General features: G+C 35.4%; 1 protein-coding gene across 1 annotated transcript; it reads left to right on the forward strand.

Moving 5' to 3' along the window:
* Window positions 1-5,116: 5,116 nt before the first annotated feature.
* LOC123751274 (uncharacterized) lies at window positions 5,117-25,291 on the forward strand. The gene is made up of 4 exons (XM_069312291.1): window positions 5,117-5,231; window positions 6,020-6,187; window positions 18,224-18,346; window positions 24,909-25,291. The coding sequence occupies exons 1-4, from the start codon at window positions 5,168-5,170 to the stop codon at window positions 25,127-25,129; spliced, it is 576 nt and encodes a 191-aa protein (XP_069168392.1). The 5' UTR covers window positions 5,117-5,167; the 3' UTR covers window positions 25,130-25,291.
* The last annotated feature ends 247 nt before the right edge of the window (window positions 25,292-25,538 follow it).

Raw genomic sequence — 25,538 nt, forward strand, 5'->3', positions numbered from 1 at the left:
GGAGGGGAGTGGTGTTGTAATCCACAAGTTAGTAGGAATTATTAGCTAGAGAATCATTACTACAACACTTAACGAATGATGATTGGAAGTACATGTTAAGTAGACAGACTATGGATCACATATCTAAGAAAGGTCAATGGATTATGACCGAAGCTGTTTAGCCAAATTAATAATTCCTGGAAAGAGGAATTATTCTTCGTCAGGCTTCTAGGAACAAGATTACCGATTCTAGGGATAAGGTTAATCGGATTATACCTGCCTTGAGAGGTGGGGTGAAATGGTTGAGGTAGATGTCTGACTGGAGTCAGTCTGATTGTGGGAGTTGAACTGAGAAGTCCTCTGGATTTCCGTTTGCGGCAGAAACGAAGTGTAGCAGACAGCTATGCGAGAACCTGATGTGATCTTAGTGACCAAGTTAAGTCTGCAGTATGTGAGTATTGAATGAAAGACTAACCGGGTGTGGAGCGTTGTAGTAATCATTCCGTATTAGGGACTTAGGCGGAAGTTACGAGTGTGGGTGGTGATCGCGGAGGTCAAGTGGTCTATGGGTATTGGAAGTGTATTAACCTAATAGAGTATGTTAATATGTTATTATTTGTCAGAGTCTATTCTTGTAATTAAATGACAAAACCCGACGGCCTTTAAATACCTTCCATATGTTCATTCATTGTGTTCCAGTACAAACCTAGTGGTACGCCTCAAGGGTCTGGTGTGTGTAGGAGTACACGGTGGTAGTAACGGTTGCTGAGGCAAGGTGTTATGTGTTGTGTAATCGCTGTGTTCGGAATGAACCGGGGTTCAGCGTCACGACACTTTCCATATAATTGGGGATAGAGTTTCATGGGAAGCTTAATCCTGTATCCTGCTTCCCATCAATTGAGGGATTTACTCAGAACATAGCAGTTTTTTATTATTATTATTTTTATTTTTACATGCAAGCATGGATATATGTTACAATAAAAGAAGAAACAAATACAACATAGAACAAAGGTACAAAGCACAAAGAACACATATGTGCACGGACAAAGGAGCAAATCAAGAGAAGACCAGCCAGAAGGGCTGACCACAAAACAAAAATGCATATACAAACATAACACAAATATAAACACAGCGGAAGACAAACATAGGGGAAAACCCCAGAACAAAATGCACACAAAACAAGCCTACTAACACCTCAAACACAGACAGAGAGGCACTAACACAAAACGAGAAACATACAATAATAAGAATAATAGCAATAAAGGAAACAGATCTGCCATAACAAACGGGAGGCAAAACAAAATGGCAAAACAGAACAAAGAGCACAACCCCTGGCTGGAACACGCCAACAGCCTGAAGGGCACACAATATGACATAAACAAGCGCACACGACATCCACAACCAAACACACAAACGCAGAGGAACCGCACACCCACCCTCCAGCCATACAAAGAAAACCTACAACACAAACCAGAGCACGCAGGAACCAGGAAACAAATCCCACCCCACCCACTCACACACACACCCCATCCGCACCCAACAACCACGCATACAACAGGAAACATAGAATACACAGAAATCATTTGCGAGGAACAACGTGAGAAGTGTACTTCTCCGGGAAAAAATCGTAAGGATATTTCCTCTTGTAAGCTTCCCAGACCAAATCTTCAAGGTCGGTAGGGTTTTTGATCAACCTGTCCTCTTAAAAAGAACGTCAACAGTTGCCGTTTGACTCTACGGCTGTTTTTGGACGTTATTTTGTCTTAAACTACGTCTATTTTCGCTTCCATGGACTATCTCTTGTTATACAATGAAATACCACACTCTTATTATTCTATAACTCACTGACTATGCTCTGATATATGTTCTTCAAGTAAAAATACATATATTTTTGCCTTAATTAGGCCATAATCCAGAAAATTCCAGCCCATCGATCTTTATATTTAGGAAAACATCTAATAAATTTGGAAATGAATTTTTAGTTCGCCGACAGTTTCCTGTTACTATTTAGTCTTTTATGCTTTAATGTCGCTGGTCATTGTGACTTTCCCAGGATTTATATATGTTTTGTAGTAGCATTTAGTCACACTACAGTAATTTAACTAATGGGAAACCTTTATAGTCGTAGTAAATTAGTAATAATCATTTATCAAATAATAAATTAGCAAACATGTACAACTTTTTATGTTACGACTTTTCGGGTAGGCCGTTCTGTTTGTTTACAACCCCAATGTTTCAAAAAACACAATACTTTTAATATAAAAGTGATTAAGTATGCTCTAATACATGGTCCTCAATGAAAATTATGTTTTTTTTTGTTAATTTGTCCATAATGAATATGATTCGTTACTGTTGATCTTTATATTAAGAAAAACATCTAAGAAATTTGGTATTGAATTTTCGTTCAAATAAAGTTTCCAGTTACTATTTCCTAGTTATCTTTAAATGTAGGTGGTCATTATTTTACTGTTATGTATATAGAAATTTAGCATTATGCTTTTATAATACAGAACAATTTGGTCGTTCCAAAGCCTCATAATTATATAAAATACATTGTGACAAATACTTGATAATTAAAATCAGAGTTTTTTGACAACTATTAAAAATCCTGTGAAATCATGCCGTTTTGGGTTGTCATACGCTTCTTAGTAAATAATATTGTGTAATGTTTGGCACAATTTATCACTGTATTTACAAACTGTTTAGGTATTAATGTATTCATTTTTTTTTAATGTGTAATATGTTACTTAATCCTAAACTTCTTTTGCAACATTTATATCAGTTATAAATAATTGTCGCGAAACGGCGTATGAAAAAATAAATTTCCCCAAATGAAATTAGTGTATCGGCGATCGAGCGGCCATATTTAAAAGTGTATACTCTTCTCACTGTTCTGACATTAGTTTTCGATGTACGTATTTCATTTTTGTACCAATGTGTTCGCAATGGAATGTTCTAGAAGAACATAAGTATAAAACGTCACATAAGGATGTGCTCGACCGGCAACATATATAAAAACTACGTCGATTATACTCGTCGTGTCAATAATACAACTGTTTTACCACGCTGATTCAATGCCATACTGTTTTCTCAAATAAGCTCTTCGGCTATTAGAGAAAACGTAAATTTTATGGCGAACATTTGTAAACTATCCCCAAGTAGATCTGATCGAAATTGGAATTTATACAAATATTTATTCTCGTGTTGCCCGCCAGTGTCACCCTTGAGTACCCAGAAACGGATATACAGTAAAAACTAGGCTAACTCATCCTAATCCTTGCACAAGCCCTCCAGAATTTCTTTATTGAAGATCAGCAAAAAATTATTGCGCAGCTCATATTATACAGTTTAAGAATGAGATTTCCTTGTTCTAAAGGAATGAAAATAACACTGCCTTAATCTCAGTCGATTAAGGCAGTGTCTGGGATGCTCCCGGTGCCCGTGCCTGGTGCTCGTGCATCAGGCACGGGCGATAGTGTACGTTTAATTGTTCTTTTAGTGTAAATAACGGAATAAAATGTAAGACATAGTCTGCAGATCTTTTTCCAGATGTCTTTTATTTTTTTTCCTAAAGAAAACTAAAATATTGCGAATTTTGCTTAACAAGTACATTAATTATTAACTTTTTGTCGTTATTATTGTTATAATTAAAAGAATTACATCTTGTTTTTTGCTTTTGTACAAAACATAGTCTAATAACCACAGTTCGTTGCCCCTAAATCAACACAACATAACCAGTTTACTCATGTCATCGCTCCTAAATCAACAAAAACAACCAGTGTATTATTGTAAATAATTATATCTTATGATTTCTTAGCAATGGTAAGACATTTTTAAGACTCTAACCTTCGTAAGAAGGTATGCTCGTATACGAACTGAACGACCGAGCTTCACAACAAAAACATGGCCACATGAGTTGGATTATTCCGGTAATATTGAACTACTGTTCATTGTTATTAGTTTAACAATACTGTTAGGGAATGTCATAAGAGTTAGGGAATGTCATAAGAGTAGTCACAGGGCATCTAAAGATACCCAGCTTCTGGGTACGGGATCTTTGCCCGAAACGCTATGCGTGCTAGTGGCTTTACAATAATAATAATAATTTATTTAGGAAAAATATATACATAGATGCAGAGTTACAGTACAAACATTCTGTTTGATTTATAGATAGAGGTAGTACATACAATACCTAAAGCCACTAGTACGCATAGCGTTTCGGGCAAGATTGTAAAATCATCATTATTCCTATTTTCTCTCTTAACCCCCAGTGTACCTTCTCGTATATTAATAAATAAATAACCAGGGATTTTTATGCGGCTGTGCTGAAAGCCTGACGTAAAATAAATCACTGTGTCGGAGAACAGGAAGCTACAAATTAGGCTTATATTGAGGTTCCCCCCTCCCCCCTTTCCCCCCAATTACAGGTTTGTCTAATTACCACAAGCTACACAAGCTTCACAAAGCTTCCTGGCAATACGTTAGTAATGAATAAATATGATATGTTAGGCTGACCTAACCTAACCTAATCAAACCTAACCTAACCAAAAATAACCTTACCAAAAATAACCTAATCAAATCTAACCTAACCAAATCTAACCTAACTTAACCAAACCAAACCAAACCTAACCTAACCTAACCTAACCTAACCGACGCTTGGATCGTCGACTTGATTTGGTGTCACCATTTCTTTATTTTCGTCTAATTTCTTTATAAAAAGATACTTTTTCAGATTAAAATTATGTTTTTTCGTGTTGTACATTCAGTATCAACATTATAATGAGTAAATATATCTTATTTATTCATTACTAACATATTGCCAGGAAGCTATGTGAAGCTTGTGTAGCTTGTGGTAGCTTGTAATTAGACAGACCGCCAATTACTGGTGGAGTAAATCAGCCTAGCCTACTTCTTCCTAGCATAACCTAGCCAACACTAGCCAAGCCTAGTCTACCCTTGCCTAGCCTAGCAAACAGCCCTTGAACCCCCTACTGTTAAGATTCTGCTCTCTGACTGTACCTATGACACCTATTATTAATTTCCTTCTGTATCTTTAGCTCCAGTATGTTGTTATATTATGCTGTGCAAATTTGGGACCTGGCCCTCTAAGGTCTCTAAGCTACAAGGTGGTGGTTATCAAGTTGCTGTCATCTATTTTAAGGTCGGCAATAGAAATACCACAAAGGGCATGCTACCAGGAAGTGGTCTGTCAAGCAAAAATGTTAATAATCTCACCGAATTGTTTTATCTTGGTAATTATTATTATTATTATTTTGCATAAGCTAACAATGAAAATCATAAAACCTGCATGTTCCTTTGTGTTGGCAATAATGAAAAGCATTTACATAGTACAGTAGTTTAGTTCATATATTATGCATCCCATATCCATGTTGTTAGCGGTAGTGGAAATGGTTGCAGAGGCACATAATTAATTGGCTTCGGGACTGAACCAAGCAATTCATTTTAGCTAAGCAAGTTTCAATCTTGATGACCTAATTACATAATTCCATACACATCACCACATTGACAAGGGGCTCGAGACCGACCATGAGTACAGATTTTAAATTAAGCAACTGACATGTGTGGAGAGCTAGTGTCACAATTGATATGTTTATCTTGCACACTGCCTCCATCCAGTGGACAACGGTGGATAGGTTACAATCACTTAGTTACTACATACAGTTAGCAAACTGGTGATATTTGACCAAGATTTCTGGCAGCAGATCATTTTGAATGAAATATTTCCTCATATCTTGAACATTTGTTATAGAATTATCCGAATTCACATATCTTTTTTCACTCCATCACATAGTGGAGGAGGGTGTGCAAATAATTTTGACACACTTTACTTTGCATCAGGTCTATATCATCAGATAATGAGACTTCCTTTACATATGGGTACCAAAATTCCCATAATGACATACTTCCTCATTGCTGCCAAATTTCACATTTCAGTGTTTCTTTCAATTAAAGTTTTTTGGAGGACATATTTTGTAATGATGATACCATATTAAATTTACGCATGTTTCTTAATTTTCAGCATACATGCAGGACAATGGATCAAGTGTCAACAAGATACCAACAAATAATATAGATGCCCAAGAAGATATCAACATCAGTGAGGCAAAAGAAAAGAATGGGGAGCAAGGGCTTAAGTTAAAGAAAATGAAGAAAAAACGAAGACTGTCTGAAGATTCAACTATTAAAGGTAATCAAAACTCATTCTTCGTTTTTCAAATTCAAAGCAAAACTTGTATATATTTTAGACAAGTTTTTAGATTCCACAATTACATTACTGATTTGTTGTATAAAGTAGTTGTATTTTATACAGCTGATGAGTCACAATAATGTTGCTGAAGAATGTTGTCCTAACCACACACAAAAAGATGAAAATACAACGACGTTGATGTCCGTTCTGGACCACTATTAATTCAATTGTTAGTTGTATTATACTTGACTGCTGATATAGTTTATTTCATGTATTCCAGTTCACAGTAATATTAAAATTACCATCAGAGCCTGACGGCTCAGTGGACAGTGCTCTGGGTTTGTAATCCTAAGGGTCAAGGTTCTATTTTTATTAGATGCTGAAACAAATGGGCAGTTTCTTTTGCCCTGATGCACCTATTCACCTAACAGTAAATAGGTACTTGGGAGTTAGACAGCTGATATGGGCTGCTTACTGGGAATGTGAGTGTTAAAATTAGGATTAAGGATTTGCCCAAAAAGCTATGCATGCAAGTATCTGTTCAAGAATGTAAGAAATCTTATATATATATATATATATATATATATATATATATATATATATATATATATATATATATATATATATATATATATATATATATATATATGTCGTACCTAGTAGCCAGAACTCACTTCTCAGCCTACTATTCAAGGCCCGATTTGCCTAATAAGCCAAGTTTTCCTGAATTAATATATTTACTATAATTTTTTTCTTATGAAATGATAAAGCAACCCTTTTCTCTATGTATGAGGTCAATTTTTTTTTATTGGAGTTAAAATTAACGTAGATATATGACCGAACCTAACCAACCCTACCTAACCTAACCTAACCTATATTTATAGGTAAGGTTAGGTTAGGTAGCCAAAAAAAGCTAGGTTAGGTTAGGTTAGGTAGGTTAGGTAGACGAAAAAATATTAATTCATGAAAACTTGGCTTATTAGGCAAATCGGGCCTTGAATAGTAGGCTGAGAAGTGCGTTCTGGCTATTAGGTACGACATATATATATATATATATATATATATATATATATATATATATATATATATATATATATATATGTCGTACCTAGTAGCCAGAACTCACTTCTCAGCCTACTAGGCAAGGCCAAATTTGCCTAGTAAGCCAAGTTTTCATGAATTAATTGTTTTTCGACTACCTAACCTACCTAACCTAACCTAACCTAACTTTTTCGGCTACCTAACCTAACCTAACCTATAAAGATAGGTTAGGTTAGGTTAGGTAGGGTTGGTTAGGTTTGGTCATATATCTACGTTAATTTTAACTCCAATAAAAAAAAAATTGACATCATACATAATGAAATGGGTAGCTTTATCATTTCATAAGAAAAAAATTAGAGAAAATATATTAATTGAGGAAAACTTGGTTTATTAGGCAAATTTGGTCTTGCATATTAGGCTGAGAAGTGCGTTCTGGCTACTAGGTACGACATATATATATATATATATATATATATATATATATATATATATATATATATATATATATATATATATATATATATATGTCGTACCTAATAGCCAGAACGCACTTCTCAGCCTACTATTCAAGGCCCGATTTGCCTAATAAGCCAAGTTTTCATGAATTAATGTTTTTTCGTCTACCTAACCTACCTAACCTAACCTAACCTAGCTTTTTTTGGCTACCTAACCTAACCTTACCTATAAATATAGGTTAGGTTAGGTTAGGTAGGGTTGGTTAGGTTCGGTCATATATCTACGTTAATTTTAACTCCAATAAAAAAAAATTGACCTCATACATAGAGAAAAGGGTTGCTTTATCATTTCATAAGAAAAAAATTATAGTAAATATATTAATTCAGGAAAACTTGGCTTATTAGGCAAATCGGGCCTTGAATAGTAGGCTGAGAAGTGAGTTCTGGCTACTAGGTACGACATATATATATACATACACTTATATATATGTCGTACCTAGTAGCCAGAACTCACTTCTTGCCCTACTATGCAATCCCTGATTTGCCTAATAGGCCGATTGATTTACTTTATTTTCAATATATTGATTCCAATTAATTTATTTGAATTATTATTATTATATTATATTAGGAACATAAATTATTGACTTAGTTGTGTGAGTATAGGTTACGTTTAGATAGGTTAGGTAAGGTTGGTTAGGTTCGGTCATATATCTACGTTAGTTTTAACTCAAATTTCAAAAAATTAACTTATAAATAATGAAATGGAATGATTTACCATTTCATAAGAAAAAAATGAGAAAAATACATAAATTCATGAAAACTTGGCTTATTAGGCAAATCGGGCCTTGCATAGTAGGCCGAGTATGACGTTCTTGCTACTAGGTACAACATATATATATATATATATATATATATATATATATATATATATGTCGTACCTAGTAGCCAGAACTCACTTCTCAGCCTATTATTCAAGGCCCGATTTGCCTAATAAGCCAAGTTTTCCAGAATTAATATATTTACTATAATTTTTTTCTTATGAAATGATAAAGCAACCCTTTTCTCTATGTATGAGGTCAATTTTTTTTTATTGGAGTTAAAATTAACGTAGATATATGACCGAACCTAACCAACCCTACCTAACCTAACCTAACCTATATTTATAGGTAAGGTTAGGTTAGGTAGCCAAAAAAAGCTAGGTTAGGTTAGGTTAGGTAGGTTAGGTAGACGAAAAAACATTAATTCATGAAAACTTGGCTTATTAGGCAAATCGGGCCTTGAATAGTAGGCTGAGAAGTGCGTTCTGGCTACTAGGTACGACATATATATATATATATATATATATATATATATATATATATATATATATATATATATATATATATATATATATATATATATATATATATATATATATATATATATATATGTCGTACCTAATAGCCAGAACGCACTTCTCAGCCTACTATTCAAGGCCCGATTTGCCTAATAAGCCAAGTTTTCATGAATTAATGTTTTTTCGTCTACCTAACCTACCTAACCTAACCTAACCTAGCTTTTTTTGGCTACCTAACCTAACCTTACCTATAAATATAGGTTAGGTTAGGTTAGGTAGGGTTGGTTAGGTTCGGTCATATATCTACGTTAATTTTAACTCCAATAAAAAAAAATTGACCTCATACATAGAGAAAAGGGTTGCTTTATCATTTCATAAGAAAAAAATTATAGTAAATATATTAATTCAGGAAAACTTGGCTTATTAGGCAAATCGGGCCTTGAATAGTAGGCTGAGAAGTGAGTTCTGGCTACTAGGTACGACATATATATATACATACACTTATATATATGTCGTACCTAGTAGCCAGAACTCACTTCTTGCCCTACTATGCAATCCCTGATTTGCCTAATAGGCCGATTGATTTACTTTATTTTCAATATATTGATTCCAATTAATTTATTTGAATTATTATTATTATATTATATTAGGAACATAAATTATTGACTTAGTTGTGTGAGTATAGGTTACGTTTAGATAGGTTAGGTAAGGTTGGTTAGGTTCGGTCATATATCTACGTTAGTTTTAACTCAAATTTCAAAAAATTAACTTATAAATAATGAAATGGAATGATTTACCATTTCATAAGAAAAAAATGAGAAAAATACATAAATTCATGAAAACTTGGCTTATTAGGCAAATCGGGCCTTGCATAGTAGGCCGAGTATGACGTTCTTGCTACTAGGTACAACATATATATATATATATATATATATATATATATATATATATATATATATATATATATATATATGTCGTACCTAGTAGCCAGAACTCACTTCTCAGCCTATTATTCAAGGCCCGATTTGCCTAAAAAGCCAAGTTTTCCAGAATTAATATATTTACTATAATTTTTTTCTTATGAAATGATAAAGCAACCCTTTTCTCTATGTATGAGGTCAATTTTTTTTTATTGGAGTTAAAATTAACGTAGATATATGACCGAACCTAACCAACCCTACCTAACCTAACCTAACCTATATTTATAGGTAAGGTTAGGTTAGGTAGCCAAAAAAAGCTAGGTTAGGTTAGGTTAGGTAGGTTAGGTAGACGAAAAAACATTAATTCATGAAAACTTGGCTTATTAGGCAAATCGGGCCTTGAATAGTAGGCTGAGAAGTGCGTTCTGGCTATTAGGTACGACATATATATATATATATATATATATATATATATATATATATATATATATATATATATATATATATATATATATATATATATATATATATATATATATATATATATATATATATATATATATATATATATATATGTCGTACCTAGTAGCCAGAACGCACTTCTCAGCCCACTATGCAAGGCCCGATTTGCCTAATAAGCCAAGTTTTCATGAATTAATTGTTTTTCGACTACCTAACCTACCTAACCTAACCTAACCTAACTTTTTAGGCTACCTAACCTAACCTAACCTATAAAGATAGGTTAGGTTAGGTTAGGTAGGGTTGGTTAGGTTCGGTCATATATCTACGTTAATTTTAACTACAATTAAAAAAATTTGACCTCATATATAATGAAATGGGTAGCTTTATCATTTCATAAGAAAAATATTTGAGAAAATAAATTAATTCAGGAAAACTTTGCTTATTAGGCAAATCGGGTCTTGCATAGTAGGCCGAGAAGTGCGATCTGGCTACTAGGTATGACATATATATATATATATATATATATATATATATATATATATATATATATATATATATATATATATATATATATTTCATTTATTTATTTATTTATATACAAAAAGGTACATTAGGTTTGTGAGAATACATAGCATAGTATTTACAATTTTGTAAAGCCACTAGTATGTGCAGCGTTTCAGGCAGGTCCTTTATCTAATAGATTATTTTAATTAGGTAAATTCTAGCAGAATTAATAAAATAACAAAGACATTGCTAGAAAAAAATGAGATGAGAGAGAATAGTAGGTATATTAAAGCCCATTGGTATATTAAAGCTCTGATTGATTACACTGATAGCTTGATTGGTAATTTAAACAAGATTAATAGACACCATACAGCAGATTGACAGCACATATAAGAAGACAGCAATGATAACAATGGTAAAGATGTTCGGATCGGGTACATAAAAATTTGGAGATTGGGTAGCAATAGATACAGTGCAATTTTAAAGCAAAATGTAAAAAACTATGAAGATGAAATTAGGTACTTTTTTGTATTGTTTATGAATGACGCAAAAGTTGGACAGCTTTTAAATTCAATAGGGAGTGTGTTCCATGGACTGGGTCCGTTTGTTTATATATATATATATATGTCGTACCTAATAGCCAGAACGCACTTTTTGGACTACTATGCAAGGCCCGATTTGCCTAATAAGCCAATTTTTCCTGAATTATTATATTTTCTCTATTTTTTTCATATGAAATGATAAAACTACCCATTTCATTATGTATGAGGGCAATTTTTTTTTATTGGAATTAAAATTAACGTAGATATATGACCGAACCTATCCAACCCTACCTAACCTAACCTATCTTTATAGGTTAGGTTTGGTTAGGTAGCCGAAAAAGTTAGGTTAGGTTAGGTTAGGTAGTCGAAAAACAATTAATCCCTGAAAACTTCGCTTATTAGGCAAATCGGGCCTTGCATAGTAGGCATAGAAGTGCGTTCTGGCTACTAGGTACGACATATATATATATATATATATATATATGGCACAACTCTCCTAAACACGAGAGTCAAGTATACAACTTTAGAACACTTTCCCACCAGGAGACTCGAACCCTAGCCAGCACAGAAGCCTTCCAGCAACTGGCATAACAGGTACGCCTTAACCCTCTGCACCACCGCTCAGACCCTTAAAAGAGATGGTAATTTCGGAGTATTTAAATACCACAAAGATCACCACCTCCCAAGAGCACTAGAGCAAGTGAGGGGTCATTTAGACGTTAATTTCATCAAGTCCCTGTTAATATGGGAAGACACAGTGTCTATGCTTAAGGCACAACTCTCCTAAACACGAGAGTCAAGTATACAACTTTAGAACACTTTCCCACCAGGAGACTCGAACCCTAGCCAGCACAGAAGCCTTCCAGCAACTGGCATAACAGGTACGCCTTAACCCTCTGCACCACCGCTCAGACCCTTAAAAGAGATGGTAATTTCGGAGTATTTAAATACCACAAAGATCACCACCTCCCAAGAGCACTAGAGCAAGTGAGGGGTCATTTAGACGTTAATTTCATCAAGTCCCTGTTAATATGGGAAGACACAGTGTCTATGCTTAAGGCACAACTCTCCTAAACACGAGAGTCAAGTATACAACTTTAGAACACTTTCCCACCAGGAGACTCGAACCCTAGCCAGCACAGAAGCCTTCCAGCAACTGGCATAACAGGTACGCCTTAACCCTCTGCACCACCGCTCAGACCCTTAAAAGAGATGGTAATTTCGGAGTATTTAAATACCACAAAGATCACCACCTCCCAAGAGCACTAGAGCAAGTGAGGGGTCATTTAGACGTTAATTTCATCAAGTCCCTGTTAATATGGGAAGACACAGTGTCTATGCTTAAGGCACAACTCTCCTAAACACGAGAGTCAAGTATACAACTTTAGAACACTTTCCCACCAGGAGACTCGAACCCTAGCCAGCACAGAAGCCTTCCAGCAACTGGCATAACAGGTACGCCTTAACCCTCTGCACCTGACGATTTACTATAAAACCAGAAAAACTTCCAGCCTACTCATGAGAAACTCTCCAGACACAAAACAGAACGCTTTAAAAGAGACTAACGTCGTCTATGCCTTCAAATGCCTTCTTGGGGACTGTAAGCTCCAAAATAAACAGTATATAGGCGAGACAACAACATCTCTTTCTAGGCGTTTAACGATGCATAAGCAACAGGGCTCCATTAAGGAACATATAATCTCTTCCCACAACCAAACCATCGCCAGAGAAATCCTAGTAAACAACACAGAAATCATCGATAGATACAGCGATAGCAGGCGGCTTGACGTTTGCGAGGCACTACACATCAAGAAGTCAACACCAGCAATCAACAGAAAATTAATGCACAACTATATTCTACCCACCTCAAGACTCCGCTCCAATATAGAAGCATCAAGAAATATGGACCAATAGGCTTTCTACATACACTTCTATTCAATACCCATTGTTTTGTGTTCTGTCTTGTGTTGATGAAATTAATACCCTATTAATGCCACCTCTTGTTCTGTCTTGTGTTGATGAAATTAATACCCTATTAATGCCACCTCACCCCATCCACCTCACTAAAATGTAGATATAAAATCGGAGATGCGTAAGTTCTATTCAGTTGTGTATTTGTAAACTAAAGTCTTTGAAAATGTAATAAGTTTTACGAAACGCGCTCGTGTCGCGTCAGACTAGAAATAAAAATGAATTTTGGAGAATTGATTTTTGATTTACCTCCAACAGTGAAAAGAAATGTACGAAAGATTGAGAAAATTCGTGTTAGAATTATTAATCTTACTTTTTCGGTCATATTTAATAATATATATATATATATATATATATATATATATATATATATATATATATATATATATATATATATATATATATATATGCGGAAAATCCACAGAGAAATATGAAATGAGGTGAACATTTCGGCTTGTTAAAGCCTTTGTCAACACCAGACTGACTAAGGAGAAGGGAGAAGGGGGAGGATATATAGGCCGACACCTGACCAACCCATCCCTAGGGTTGGTCAGGTGAAAATAACCAAAAACAGGTATAGCTTAGCTTAGAATGGTCAAAGAGGATGAGAGAGAATATTAAAATTCACTTGTGAGACTGAGGAGAATGGTACTCCTCCGTTTTTGGACATTATGATTCATAGAGTCACTAGAAAGTTCAAATTTAATGTGTATTGGAAACCTACCAACGTGGAGTCGTATGTTCATTTATATTCGAATCATCATAGTAAAGTTAAACAGGCAGTATTTTCAGGAATGTTTCTACGAGCTTTGAGGGTTTGCAGCCCTGAGTTTTTTGATGAAGAGATTGCTAAAATATATGAAATTGGGAAGAGTTTACAATATCCTAAGAGGTTTTTGGATTTCTCGTTTGTACAAGCCAAGCGTACGTTTTATAATCACGTCCCTAAGGCGAAACCAAAAATTATTAACTCATTGGTGGTACCTTATGCGAGTGGACTTGAAAAATTGTCTCTGATTTTTAAGAAACTTAATATAAATTTGGTGTTCACTAATAGTACGATCAAATCCAATTTAATAAAAAACTCCCCTGACACAGCAGGTTGTGTGTATTCGATTCCCTGCAATGATTGTGATTCTGTGTACCTTGGACAAACAGGAAAGTCCTTACAATTGCGGTTGTCACAATATGCTTATAGTATTAGAACTGCCCAAACGTCTAATGCATTGTATCTACATACGAGTTTATGCGATCACAATATTAACTGGAATGGGGCAAAAAGCATTACCAATTGTGGGGATTTCGTGGAACGGAATTTGATTGAGTCTGCTCTAATCAGTCAGTGTCCAAATCTTCTTAATGTTAGTACTGGAATGTACAAATTTGATCTATTTTTAAGTTATAATATCGCACAACAGTTTAAGAAACAACTCTGATAGAGAGGCTTACAATGTCTCATTATAATTGTATATTCATATATTGTGTGTTCATGAGGCTTTTCTTTAATCTTTCATCCTTATTCTCTGACCGCTTTATCCTCTTTGACCATTCTAAGCTAAGCTATACCTGTTTTTGGTTATTTTCACCTGACCAACCCTAGGGATGGGTTGGTCAGGTGTCGGCCTATATATCCTCTCCCTTCTCCCTTCTCCTTAGTCAGTCTGGTGTTGACAAAGGCTTTAACAAGCCGAAACGTTCACCTCATTTCATATTTCTCTGTGGATTTTCCGCATAAAATGATCAGTGTTTTGTGATCGTCAATTGCATATATATATATATATATATATATATATATATATATATATATATATATATATATATATATATATATATATATATATATGTCGTACCTAGTAGCCAGAACTCACTTCTCAGCCTACTATTCAAGGCCCGATTTGCCTAATAAGCCAAGTTTTCCTGAATTAATATATTTACTATAATTTTTTTCTTATGAAATGATAAAGCAACCCTTTTGTCTATGTATGAGGTCAATTTTTTTTTATTGGAGTTAAAATTAACGTAGATATATGACCGAACCTAACCAACCCTACCTAACCTAACCTAACCTATATTTATAGGTAAGGTTAGGTTAGGTAGCCAAAAAAAGCTAGGTTAAGTTAGGTTAGGTAGACGAAAAAACATTAATTCATGAAAACTTGGCTTATTAGGCAAATCGGGCCTTGAATAGTAGGCTGAGAAGTGCGTTCTGGCTATTAGGTACGACATATATATATATATATATATATATATATATATATATATATATATATATATATATATGTCGTACCTAGTAGCCAGAACGCACTTCTCAGCCTACTATGCAAGGCCCGATTTGCCTAATAAGCCAAGTTTTCATGAATTAATTGTTTTTCGACTACCTAACCTACCTAACCTGACCTAACCTAACTTTTTCGGCTACCTAACCAAACCTAACCTATAAAGATAGGTTAGGTTAGGTTAGGTAGGGTTGGTTAGGTTCGGTCATATATCTACGTTAATTTTACCTCCAATAAAATAAAATTGACCTCATACATAATGAAATAGGTAGCTTTATCAATTCATAAGAAAAAAATTAGAAAAAATATATTAATTAAGGAAAACTTGGCTTATTAGGCAAATCGGGCCTTGAATAGTAGGCCAAAAAGTGAGTTCTGGCTACTAGGTACGACATATATATATATATATATATATATATATATATATATATATATATATATATATGTCGTACCTAGTAGCCAGAACGCACTTCTCAGCCTACTATGCAAGGCCCGATTTGCCTAATAAGCCAAGTTTTCCTGAATTAATATATTTTCTCTAATTTTTTTCTTATGAAATAATAAAGCTACCCATTTCATTATGTATGAGGTCAATTTTTTTTTTATTGGAGTTAAAATTAACGTAGATATATGACCGAACCTAACCAACCCTACCTAACCTAACCTATCTTTCTAGGTTAGGTTAGGTTAGGTAGCCGAAAACGTTAGGTTAGGTTAGGTTAGGTAGTCGAAAAACAATTAATTCATGAAAACTTGGCTTATTAGGCAAATTGGGCCTTGCATAGTAGGCTGAGAAGTGCATTCTGGCTACTAGGTACGACATATATATATATATATATATATATATATATATATATATATATATATATATATATATATATATATATAACTGAAAACTCACACCCCAGAAGTGACTCGAACCCATACTCCCAGAAGCAACGCAACTGGTATGTACAAGACGCCTTAATCCACTTGACCATCACGACTGGTCGTGATGGTCAAGTGGATTAAGGCGTCTTGTACATACCAGTTGCGTTGCTTCTGGGAGTATGGGTTCGAGTCACTTCTGGGGTGTGAGTTTTCAGTTGCATATTGTCCTGGGGACCATTCAGGCTTGTTCGCATATATATATATATATATATATATATATATATATATATATATATATATATATATATATATATATATATATATATATATGCAATTGACGATCACAAAACACTGATCATTTTATGCGGAAAATCCATATATATATATATATATATATATATATATATATATATATATATATATATATATATATATATATATATATATATATATAAATAAAAGAAAATATATATAAAAAAATCCAACCTGAAGTTCATGCCTTCTTTACCCAACAAAGTCTCATCCGTTTATCAAAGAATTTTTAAATATATTTTCATATATTGATTTATTGGGGTTCTATTACATGGCCAGGAAGAATTTCAGATCCGGATTAACATTAAGAAATATTTTTTTGTACATTTATATAGAACAATTTCTTTAGTATTTTACCATCCATGTATTTAAAAGCAATTATGAAGTTAGAAAGTGTAGCATAGGCTCCTCGCACAACATTCTTTATGTGGTCCTCAGGTGATACTTTTCTATGTAGAACCATCCCTAGATCTCTTTTTTTTATCAGAATTTTTTAAGGATTTCTCACATAATTTATAGGTTGTGTGGGGTCTATGTTCTCCTATTCCACATTCCATAACATGACATTTATTCACATTAAATTCCATTTGCCAAGTGGAGCTCCATACACTTATTTTGTCCAGGTCATCTTGAAGGGCATGCCAATCATCTAAGTTTCTTGTTCTTCCTATTATCTTAGCATCATCAGCAAACATGTTCATATAATTCTGTATTTCATCTGGTAGATTGTTTATGTAGACAATGAACATCTTCGGTGCAAGATCTGAGCCCTGTGGTACTCCACTTGTAACATTTCTCCAGTCTAATACATTGCCTCTGATTACTGCCCTCATTTTCCTATAAGTCAGAAAAGTTTTCATCCATGTTAGAAGCTTACCTGTCACCCCTCCAATATTTTCCAGTTTCCGGAACAACCTCTTTATGTGGAACTCTATCAAAAGCGTTTTTTAGGTTCAGATAGATGCAGTCAACCCAACCATCTCTTTCCTGTAAAATCTCTGTTGCTCGATCATAGAAACTGAGTAAATTCGATACACCGGATCTTCTAGATCAAAAACCATACTGTCTGTCTGATATTAAATCATTTCTCCCCCAGTGTTCTACCCATTTAGTTTTTGTTATTTTTTCCAATATTTTGACTATTACACTTGTCAATGATACAGGTCTATAATTGAGTGGGTCTTCTCTGCTGTCACTTTTGTAGATTTGAAGTATTGTGTTTGTGTGTGTAGCATGTGCATTAATTCAAGTAGAGTGGCTGTGTGTTATCTGTAGCTGCAGCTGTAGAGAAACACAATTTTTGTTTAATGAGGATATATATTTTATTCAGGTTTTCCTTATTTTCAGTTCACATTCAGGAAAATCAAAATAGGAAGATCAGGGAAGCGAAAGACAAGAATGTAGAGCAAGAGGATAAGTCCTTGAAAAAAATGAAGAAACATCGACTTTCTCAAGATACAACTGTAACAGGTAATCAAAACTCATTCTTCGATTTCTAAGCAAAACTTGTACTCACCTAGTTGTGTTTGCAGGGGTTGAGGATTGGCTCTATGGTCCCGTGTTTCAACTGTCAATGAACTGGTGTATATATTCTTGGGCCATTCCTGCAGTTTGTCCAGTTTTAGTTATAAATATTAAAGACTTAAAAATTGTAAAGTAATATAAACTTAATGGTAATTTAAGTAATGAAAACTTATTGAAACTTAAAGTAAAAATGAACTAGAATAATTAATAACAATGGATGACCAATAAAAGTCAAAAAGCAATTATGAAATCTATAAAATGAATAGCTTACTTACTATAATATAATAAGTACACTATAGTTTAATATTAAAATTACACTAAAACACTAAAACAAAATGTGGTAGATTAAATTGAGATACACTCAGGTACACTGGATGATAAAGTTTATACTAGAGGACACAGGCAAAGCCAGTGTAATATGGAACAAGGAAGTAAATAAAGAAAAAAAAGAGACAATAATAAAGAAGACCCATTTTTTTTTTTTAGTTAAAACCTATTGGAAGGAAAGGCACAGCTAAAGTACACATTGGTAGTTAAATGAGGTTATAATTTGAACTCTGGTTATTCAGCAGCTATCCCACAGTGATTCAGGAGAATTGAGGTGAGCTTCAGTTGTTATAAAATAGGTTTTTCCAGTGTCAGTCCCCCTAGCTATAATTGTATTGTCTCCCACAAAACAATGTTTAATTACAGGGGAATTTTTCCAGAAACCCCGCAGTTTAAATAAGAGATTTTGTCTGAACCTGGTCAGACATTTATTCACATAAACATTTGATTTACTAGAGAGTACAGATTTGAAAAGGTCTGACTTGCGGAAGCAGCTATCTAGTTTAACTCAAATTCTCCTGTTATTTATACCCTCCTGTTGATTTGATACCCACTCTATAAGCTGATTTGATGTCACTAGTTTTGATTGAATATTTTGATCATATCTTGGATATTTTGATCTTTGGGGAATATATTTCCATATTTGGATCATACCTTGAATCATTTGATCTTGGGGGAAAGACCATCATGCATTCATTCATTAATTCATGATGGTCTTGGGAGAAGTTTGTGAATGAATGAATGGAGGTTTTGGGGAGGCTTCAAGTGTGCTTTTTGGACCTGGCGAGTCTTTGGTTCCTGTCCCATCTCAAGAATATCTGATCATATATTCAAAGCTCTTTTTGTTATTTGGCAGTCTACCAGCTGTCAACTATTTGTTGTGATGTATTTTGTTAATATATATTTTGTTTAGAATATACTGTATGGAAACCAGGGATACAAATATTGTATAGTTACAAATATAAAAAAAAAAAATTAAATATAAAGTACTTGTTATATATTCTCAAATAATTATTATATAAGTGTGCAATGAATTGATGTGTGCTGTATTTGCAGAGCATCAAATCATGTAGATGGTAGGGCCAATTCCGTTGAGGTGCTTCCGGGGCTTAGCGTCCCCGCGGCTCGGTCGTCGACCAGGCCTCCTGGTTGCTGGACTGATCAACCAGGCTGTTGGATGCGGCTGCTCGCAGCCTGATGTATGAGTCACAGCCTGGTTGATCAGGTATCCTTTGGAGGTGCTTATCCAGTTCTCTTGAACACTCTGAGGGGTTTGCCAGGAATGCCCCTTATGTGTAGCGGAAGCGTGTTGAACAGTCTCAGGCCTCTGATGTTGATAGAGTTCTCTCTCAGAGTACCTGTTGCACTTCTGCTTTTCAATGGGGGTATTCTGCACATCCTGCCATGTCTTCTGGTCTCATGTGATGTTATTTCTGTGTGCAGGTTTGGGACCAGCTCCTCTAATATTTTCCACGTGTAAATTATTATGTATCTCTCCCGCCTGCGCTCAAGGGAGTACAGATTTAGGCTCTTTAGTCGATCCCAATAGTTTAGATGTGTTACTTTTTTTACTGAGTAATAATTTTTACTGATGGTTTACTGAGTGGATTCTAGCAGTAAAGATTCTCTGCACGCTCTTCAGGTCAGCAATTTCTCCAGCTTTAAAAGGGGCTGTCATTGTGCAGCAGTACTCCACTCTAGAGAGCACAAGCATTTTGAAAAGTATCATCATCGGTATAGGATCTCTAGTGTGAAAAGTTCTTGTTATCCAACCTGTCATTTTTCTTGCAGTTGTGATGGCTACTTTATTATGTTCTTTAAAGGTAAATTCTTCAGACATGAGTACACCCAGATCCTTGACATTGCCTTTTCGTTCTATGTTATGATTTGCCCGAGTTTTTTACGTGGTTGCCGTTTTTATATTTTCATTTTGTCCAGAGCGCATGAGCTGGAACTAATCTTCGTTAAACACTATATTATTTTCTGTAGCCCATAGAAAGACCTAATCTACATCTGATTGGAGGTTTGCTGTGTCCTCTATGTTGCCTACTCTCATGAAGATCCTAGTGTCATCTGCAAAGGATGATACAGTGCTATTGGTTGTGTTCTTGTCTATGTCCGATATGAGGATGAGAAAAAGCACTGGAGCAAACACAGTACCCTGGGGGACTGAGCTCTTCACGGTTGACGGGCTGGATTTTATTTTGTTGACTATTACACATTGTGTTCTGTTAGTCAGGAAATTGTAGATCCATCTACCTATTTTTCCGGTAATTCCTTTTGAACGCATTTTATGTGCAATAACACCATGGTCATTTATCAAAAGCTTTTGAGAAATCTTTGTAAATTACATCAGCATTTTGTTTGTCTTCCATAGCATCTAATGCCATATCATAGTGGTCCAGCAACTGCGACAGGCAAGAGTGCCCTGTTCTGAAACCATGTTGTCCGGGGTTATGCAGATGCTGTGATTCCATGTATTTTGTGATCTTACTTCTTAGCACTCTCTCAAAAATTTTTATGATGTGCGATGTTAGTGCTATCGGTCTAATTTTTTGCCTCTGCCTTATTTCCTCCTTTATGAATTGGTGCTATCTCTGCTGTTTTTAGTATATCAGGGATAACGCCAGTATCTAGGCTTTGTCTCCACATAATGTGGAGGGCCTGTGATAGTGGTTTTTTACAGTTCTTGATGAATATGGAGTTCCAAGAATCCGGACCTGGTGCAGAGTGCATAGGCATACTGTTTATGGCTTCTTCAAAATCCAGTGGGGATAGGGTGACGTCTGATATATGATTTGATGTTGGTATCATATCCATGAAAAACTCATTTTGGTTAGAAATCTTTAGTGCGTTTAATGGCTCGCAGAAAACAGTCGTATTGCTTCCTCAGTAGCTCGCTCATTTCTTTGTTGTCATCGGTGAAAGTTCCATCTCCCTTTCGCAGGGGCCCGATACTAGATGTGGTTTTTGATCTTGATTTTGCTTAGGAGAAAAAATATTTCGGATTTCTCTCTATTTCACTGATGGCCTTTTGCTCTCTTTGCCTCTCCTGGGTTTTGTATGATTCTTGTAGCTTGAGTTCAATTGTTTCTATTTCTCTACATAACCTTCTTCGCCGTTCTTGAGATAGGGTGCGACTCTCAAGTTGTTCCGCGATTCGCTTTCTTTGCCTATATAGGGAACGACGTTCTCGTTCCAATCTGCATCTCTTCCTCTTTTTTCTTAGGGGTATGCGGTTTAAACATATTTTTAGTACTACTGAGCTTATTTTTTCCAGGCACTAGTTCAGATATGCCTTTTCTAGCTGTTCTTCCTAGTTTATTTCTGTGCAGTCCTTGTTTATTTGCTCCCAGTTTATCTGTTTATTATTGAAGTTGAATTTGCTGAAATCTCCTCCACCGGGAATCTGGACTGGTTTTGAAGGTCTATTCCCCATGGTTGTCATAACTTCAATTAAGTTGTGATCTGAGTAACAGGTATTTGTAATCATTATGTTTCTGATCAATTCATCATTATTAGTGAAAATGAGATCCAGCGTGTTCTCCTTCCTAATTGGTTCTACTATTTGCTTGTTTAAGGCAAACCTGTCGCACATCCGTTGCAGGTCATTTGCATGTACCTGTTCATTTAGGCTACTTCCTGGTATTCTTTCTGATATTACTGTATTAGCCAGATGCTTCCATTTCAGGTGCCGTAGGTTGAAGTCCCCAAGCAGGATGATATTCGGAGCTGGATTTGTGAGGTATTCCAAGCAGTGTTCTATTTTCATTAGTTGGTGTTTAAACTGCTGAGGGTTTGCCTCCGGTGACATATATACAAGGACAATAAGTACATTTAGGATCTCTATTTTGATTATCAGCACTTCCACCATATCATTTGAGGTGTTTAGCAGCTCAGTACAGATGAGTGTGTCTTTGATGTAGAGGCTGACCCCACCCTGAAGCCGGTGTTTCCTATCACATATGAAAAGATTGTACTCTGAGATCCATATTTCACCATCATGGTAGTCCTTTGTGTGGGTTTCTGTTAGGGCTGCAAACACTGCATTTGCCTCATGAAGGAGACCATCTATAAAGTGAACTTTGTTGGATTTGCGTGTTTTTATACCCTGGATGTTGGCAAATATAAATGATGTTATCGTGTTAGTGAAAGTGCTGGATGCCTTACTTCGTGATAATATCTGAGGCTCTGGTAAGGAGGCCACTGTGTTTGCGTCCTCTCTAGCATTTGACCGAGTTGGTGGTAGAGTCTGGTCATTTTTAGCCATTCTTCTCCTCCTCCTCTTGCTAAAAAATTATCCCGGTCGATGGAGTAGTGGGTGATTTCATAGTGGCAGTGTTGCTACCACGTGTCGCACTCTTAATTTGTTTTGTTCACTTGTTAGATTGCATTACTTGCATTTTCCCACTAGTTATCTTACAGTAGAGGTAATTACCTAAGTGTAATTACCTAAGTGTAGTTACAGGATGAGAGCTACGCTCGTGGTGTCCCGTCTTCCCAGCACTCTTTGTCATATAACGCTTTGAAACTACTGACGGTCTTGGCCTCCACCACCTAACTTATTCCAACCGTCTACCACTCTGTTTGCGAAAGTGAATTTTTCTTATATTTCTTCGGCATCTGTGTTTAGCTAGTTTATATCTATGACCTCTTGTTCTTAACGTTCCAGGTCTCAAGAAATCTTCCCTATCCATTTTATCAATTCCTGTTACTATTTTGTATGTAGTGATCATATCACCTCTTTTTCTTCTGTCTTCTAGTTTTGGCATATTTAATGCCTCTAACCTCTCCTCGTAGCTCTTGCCCTTCAGTTCTGGGAGCCACTTAGTAGCATGTCTTTGCACCTTTTCCAGTTTGTTGATGTGCTTCTTAAGATATGGGCACCACACAACTGCTGCATATTCTAGCTTTGGCCTAACAAAGGTCGTGAACAATTTCTTTAGTATATCGCCATCCATGTATTTAAAAGCAATTCTGATGTTAGAAAGCGTGGCATAGGCTCCTCGCACAATATTCTTTATGTGGTCCTCAGGTGATAGTTTTCTATCTAGAACCACCCCTAGATCTCTTTCTTTATCAGAATTCTTTAAAGATTTCTCACATAATATATAGGTTGTGTGGGGTCTATGTTCTCCTATTCCACATTCCATAACATGGCATTTATTAACATTAAATTCCATTTGCCAAGTGGCGCTCCATGTACTTATTTTGTCCAGGTCTTCTTGAAGGGCATGACAATCATCTAAGTTTCTTATCCTTCCTATTATCTTAGCATTATCAGCAAACATGTTCATATAATTCTGTATACCAACTGGTAGATCATTTATGTAGACAATAAACATCACTGGTGCAAGAACTGAACTCTGTGGTACTCAACTTGTGACATTTCTCCAGTCCGATACATTGCCTCTGATCACAGCCCTCATTTTTCTATCAGTCAGAAAATTTTTCATCCATGTTAGAAGCGTACCTGTCACTATACCTGTCACTCCAATATTTTCCAGTTTCCAGAACAACCTCTTATGTGGAACTCTGTCTAGTGTCTGTGTCTAGTTTGGTGTCTCGTTTCTGTGTCTGGGCACTAGTTACCTGAGTACATTACACCTGCTTGATGGGGTTCTGGGAGTTCTTCTACTTCCCAAGCCCGGCCCAAGGCAAGGCTCAAATTGTTAGTGTTTTGTCCACCAGGCTGTTGCTTAGAGCGGCCCGCAGGGCCACATACCCACCACAGCTCGGCTGATCTGGAACTTCTCCTAGAAAACAGTCCAGTTTTCTCTTGAAGATGTCCACGGTTGTTCCGTCAATATTTCTTATAGTCGCTGGGAGGACGTTGAACAACCGCGGACCTCTGATGTTTATACAGTGCTCTGATTGTGCCTATGGCACCTCTACACTATTTGGAAGAATACACACACACAGTGGGTATTGGGGTGGGCCTACCTCCAAATGGCCCCTTGGTAAAAGTAAACCAATTTTAACTCAAATAATCTATGCTAGGATTCTTGGAAAACATTGTGGCACCACAATTGCCCTTCTTGGTCTCTGTCTACCGATTGTTGTAATGCCTGGTGGCCTCTGTCTACAGGCTACTATGGTTCCAAATTTCTGTGATTTTGGTGTTTTGTTTTTTGCAAGAAATATATATTTATTATATATGTTATGTTTTCCACATTTTCAGCACATCAGTGTCTACTTACTGCTGAAGCAAGTACCTTCATCAGGGTTCCCAAAGATCATATCTTAGAAGGGTCGAAGACGTCCATTATTTTGAAGCCATCAAATAGAAAAGAAGAAAGAAATAATTTGAAGATAGTCAAGAAGGAAGATGAATCTGTTGGAAAAGGGCAAGTCATGATGGTTCAGAAGAAAATAACGCACTATTTGTCTGATAGCAGATAATAAACTATTTTTTGATAATGTAATTGAGTCAGAGGTGACTCCCATCAATCTTACTTCCTTTACAGAAAAATAAATATAAACAAAATATTATTTATGTAAAATATGATTTATTTTTGTAATAAAATCAATAAACTTTATGTAATTAAGTCAGAGGTGACCCCCATCAATCTTACTTCCTTTACAGAACAATATAATTTCTAAGAAAAAATTCCTAAGTATTTTTGTAACATATATGATATATTTTTTTAATAAAATCAATAAACTTGTGTTTAAAGTCAGTAGTCCATATATTAATTTATCAATCCATCCTTGTGCAGTATGTGCAGTACCACAGCCTGGCTGTGGTACTGCACATACTGCACATGTGTGCTTCTCTCAGAAGTTCCTGTTGCACCTCTGCTTTTCAACG

Source organism: Procambarus clarkii, chromosome 71, assembly GCF_040958095.1.
Source record: "Procambarus clarkii isolate CNS0578487 chromosome 71, FALCON_Pclarkii_2.0, whole genome shotgun sequence".
Lineage (NCBI taxonomy): Eukaryota > Metazoa > Arthropoda > Malacostraca > Decapoda > Cambaridae > Procambarus > Procambarus clarkii.

What these genes read in the sequence shown, in the direction of transcription:
- LOC123751274 (XM_069312291.1), top strand. Translation starts at nt 5,168, where the DNA reads ATGCTACCAGGAAGTGGTCTGTCAAGCAAAAATGTTAATAATCTCACC. An exon ending in CACCGAATTGTTTTATCTTG is followed by an intron (nt 5,232 to 6,019) that starts GTAATTATTATT and finishes CTTAATTTTCAG; the next exon opens with CATACATGCAGGACAATGGA. An exon ending in TGAAGATTCAACTATTAAAG is followed by an intron (nt 6,188 to 18,223) that starts GTAATCAAAACT and finishes CCTTATTTTCAG; the next exon opens with TTCACATTCAGGAAAATCAA.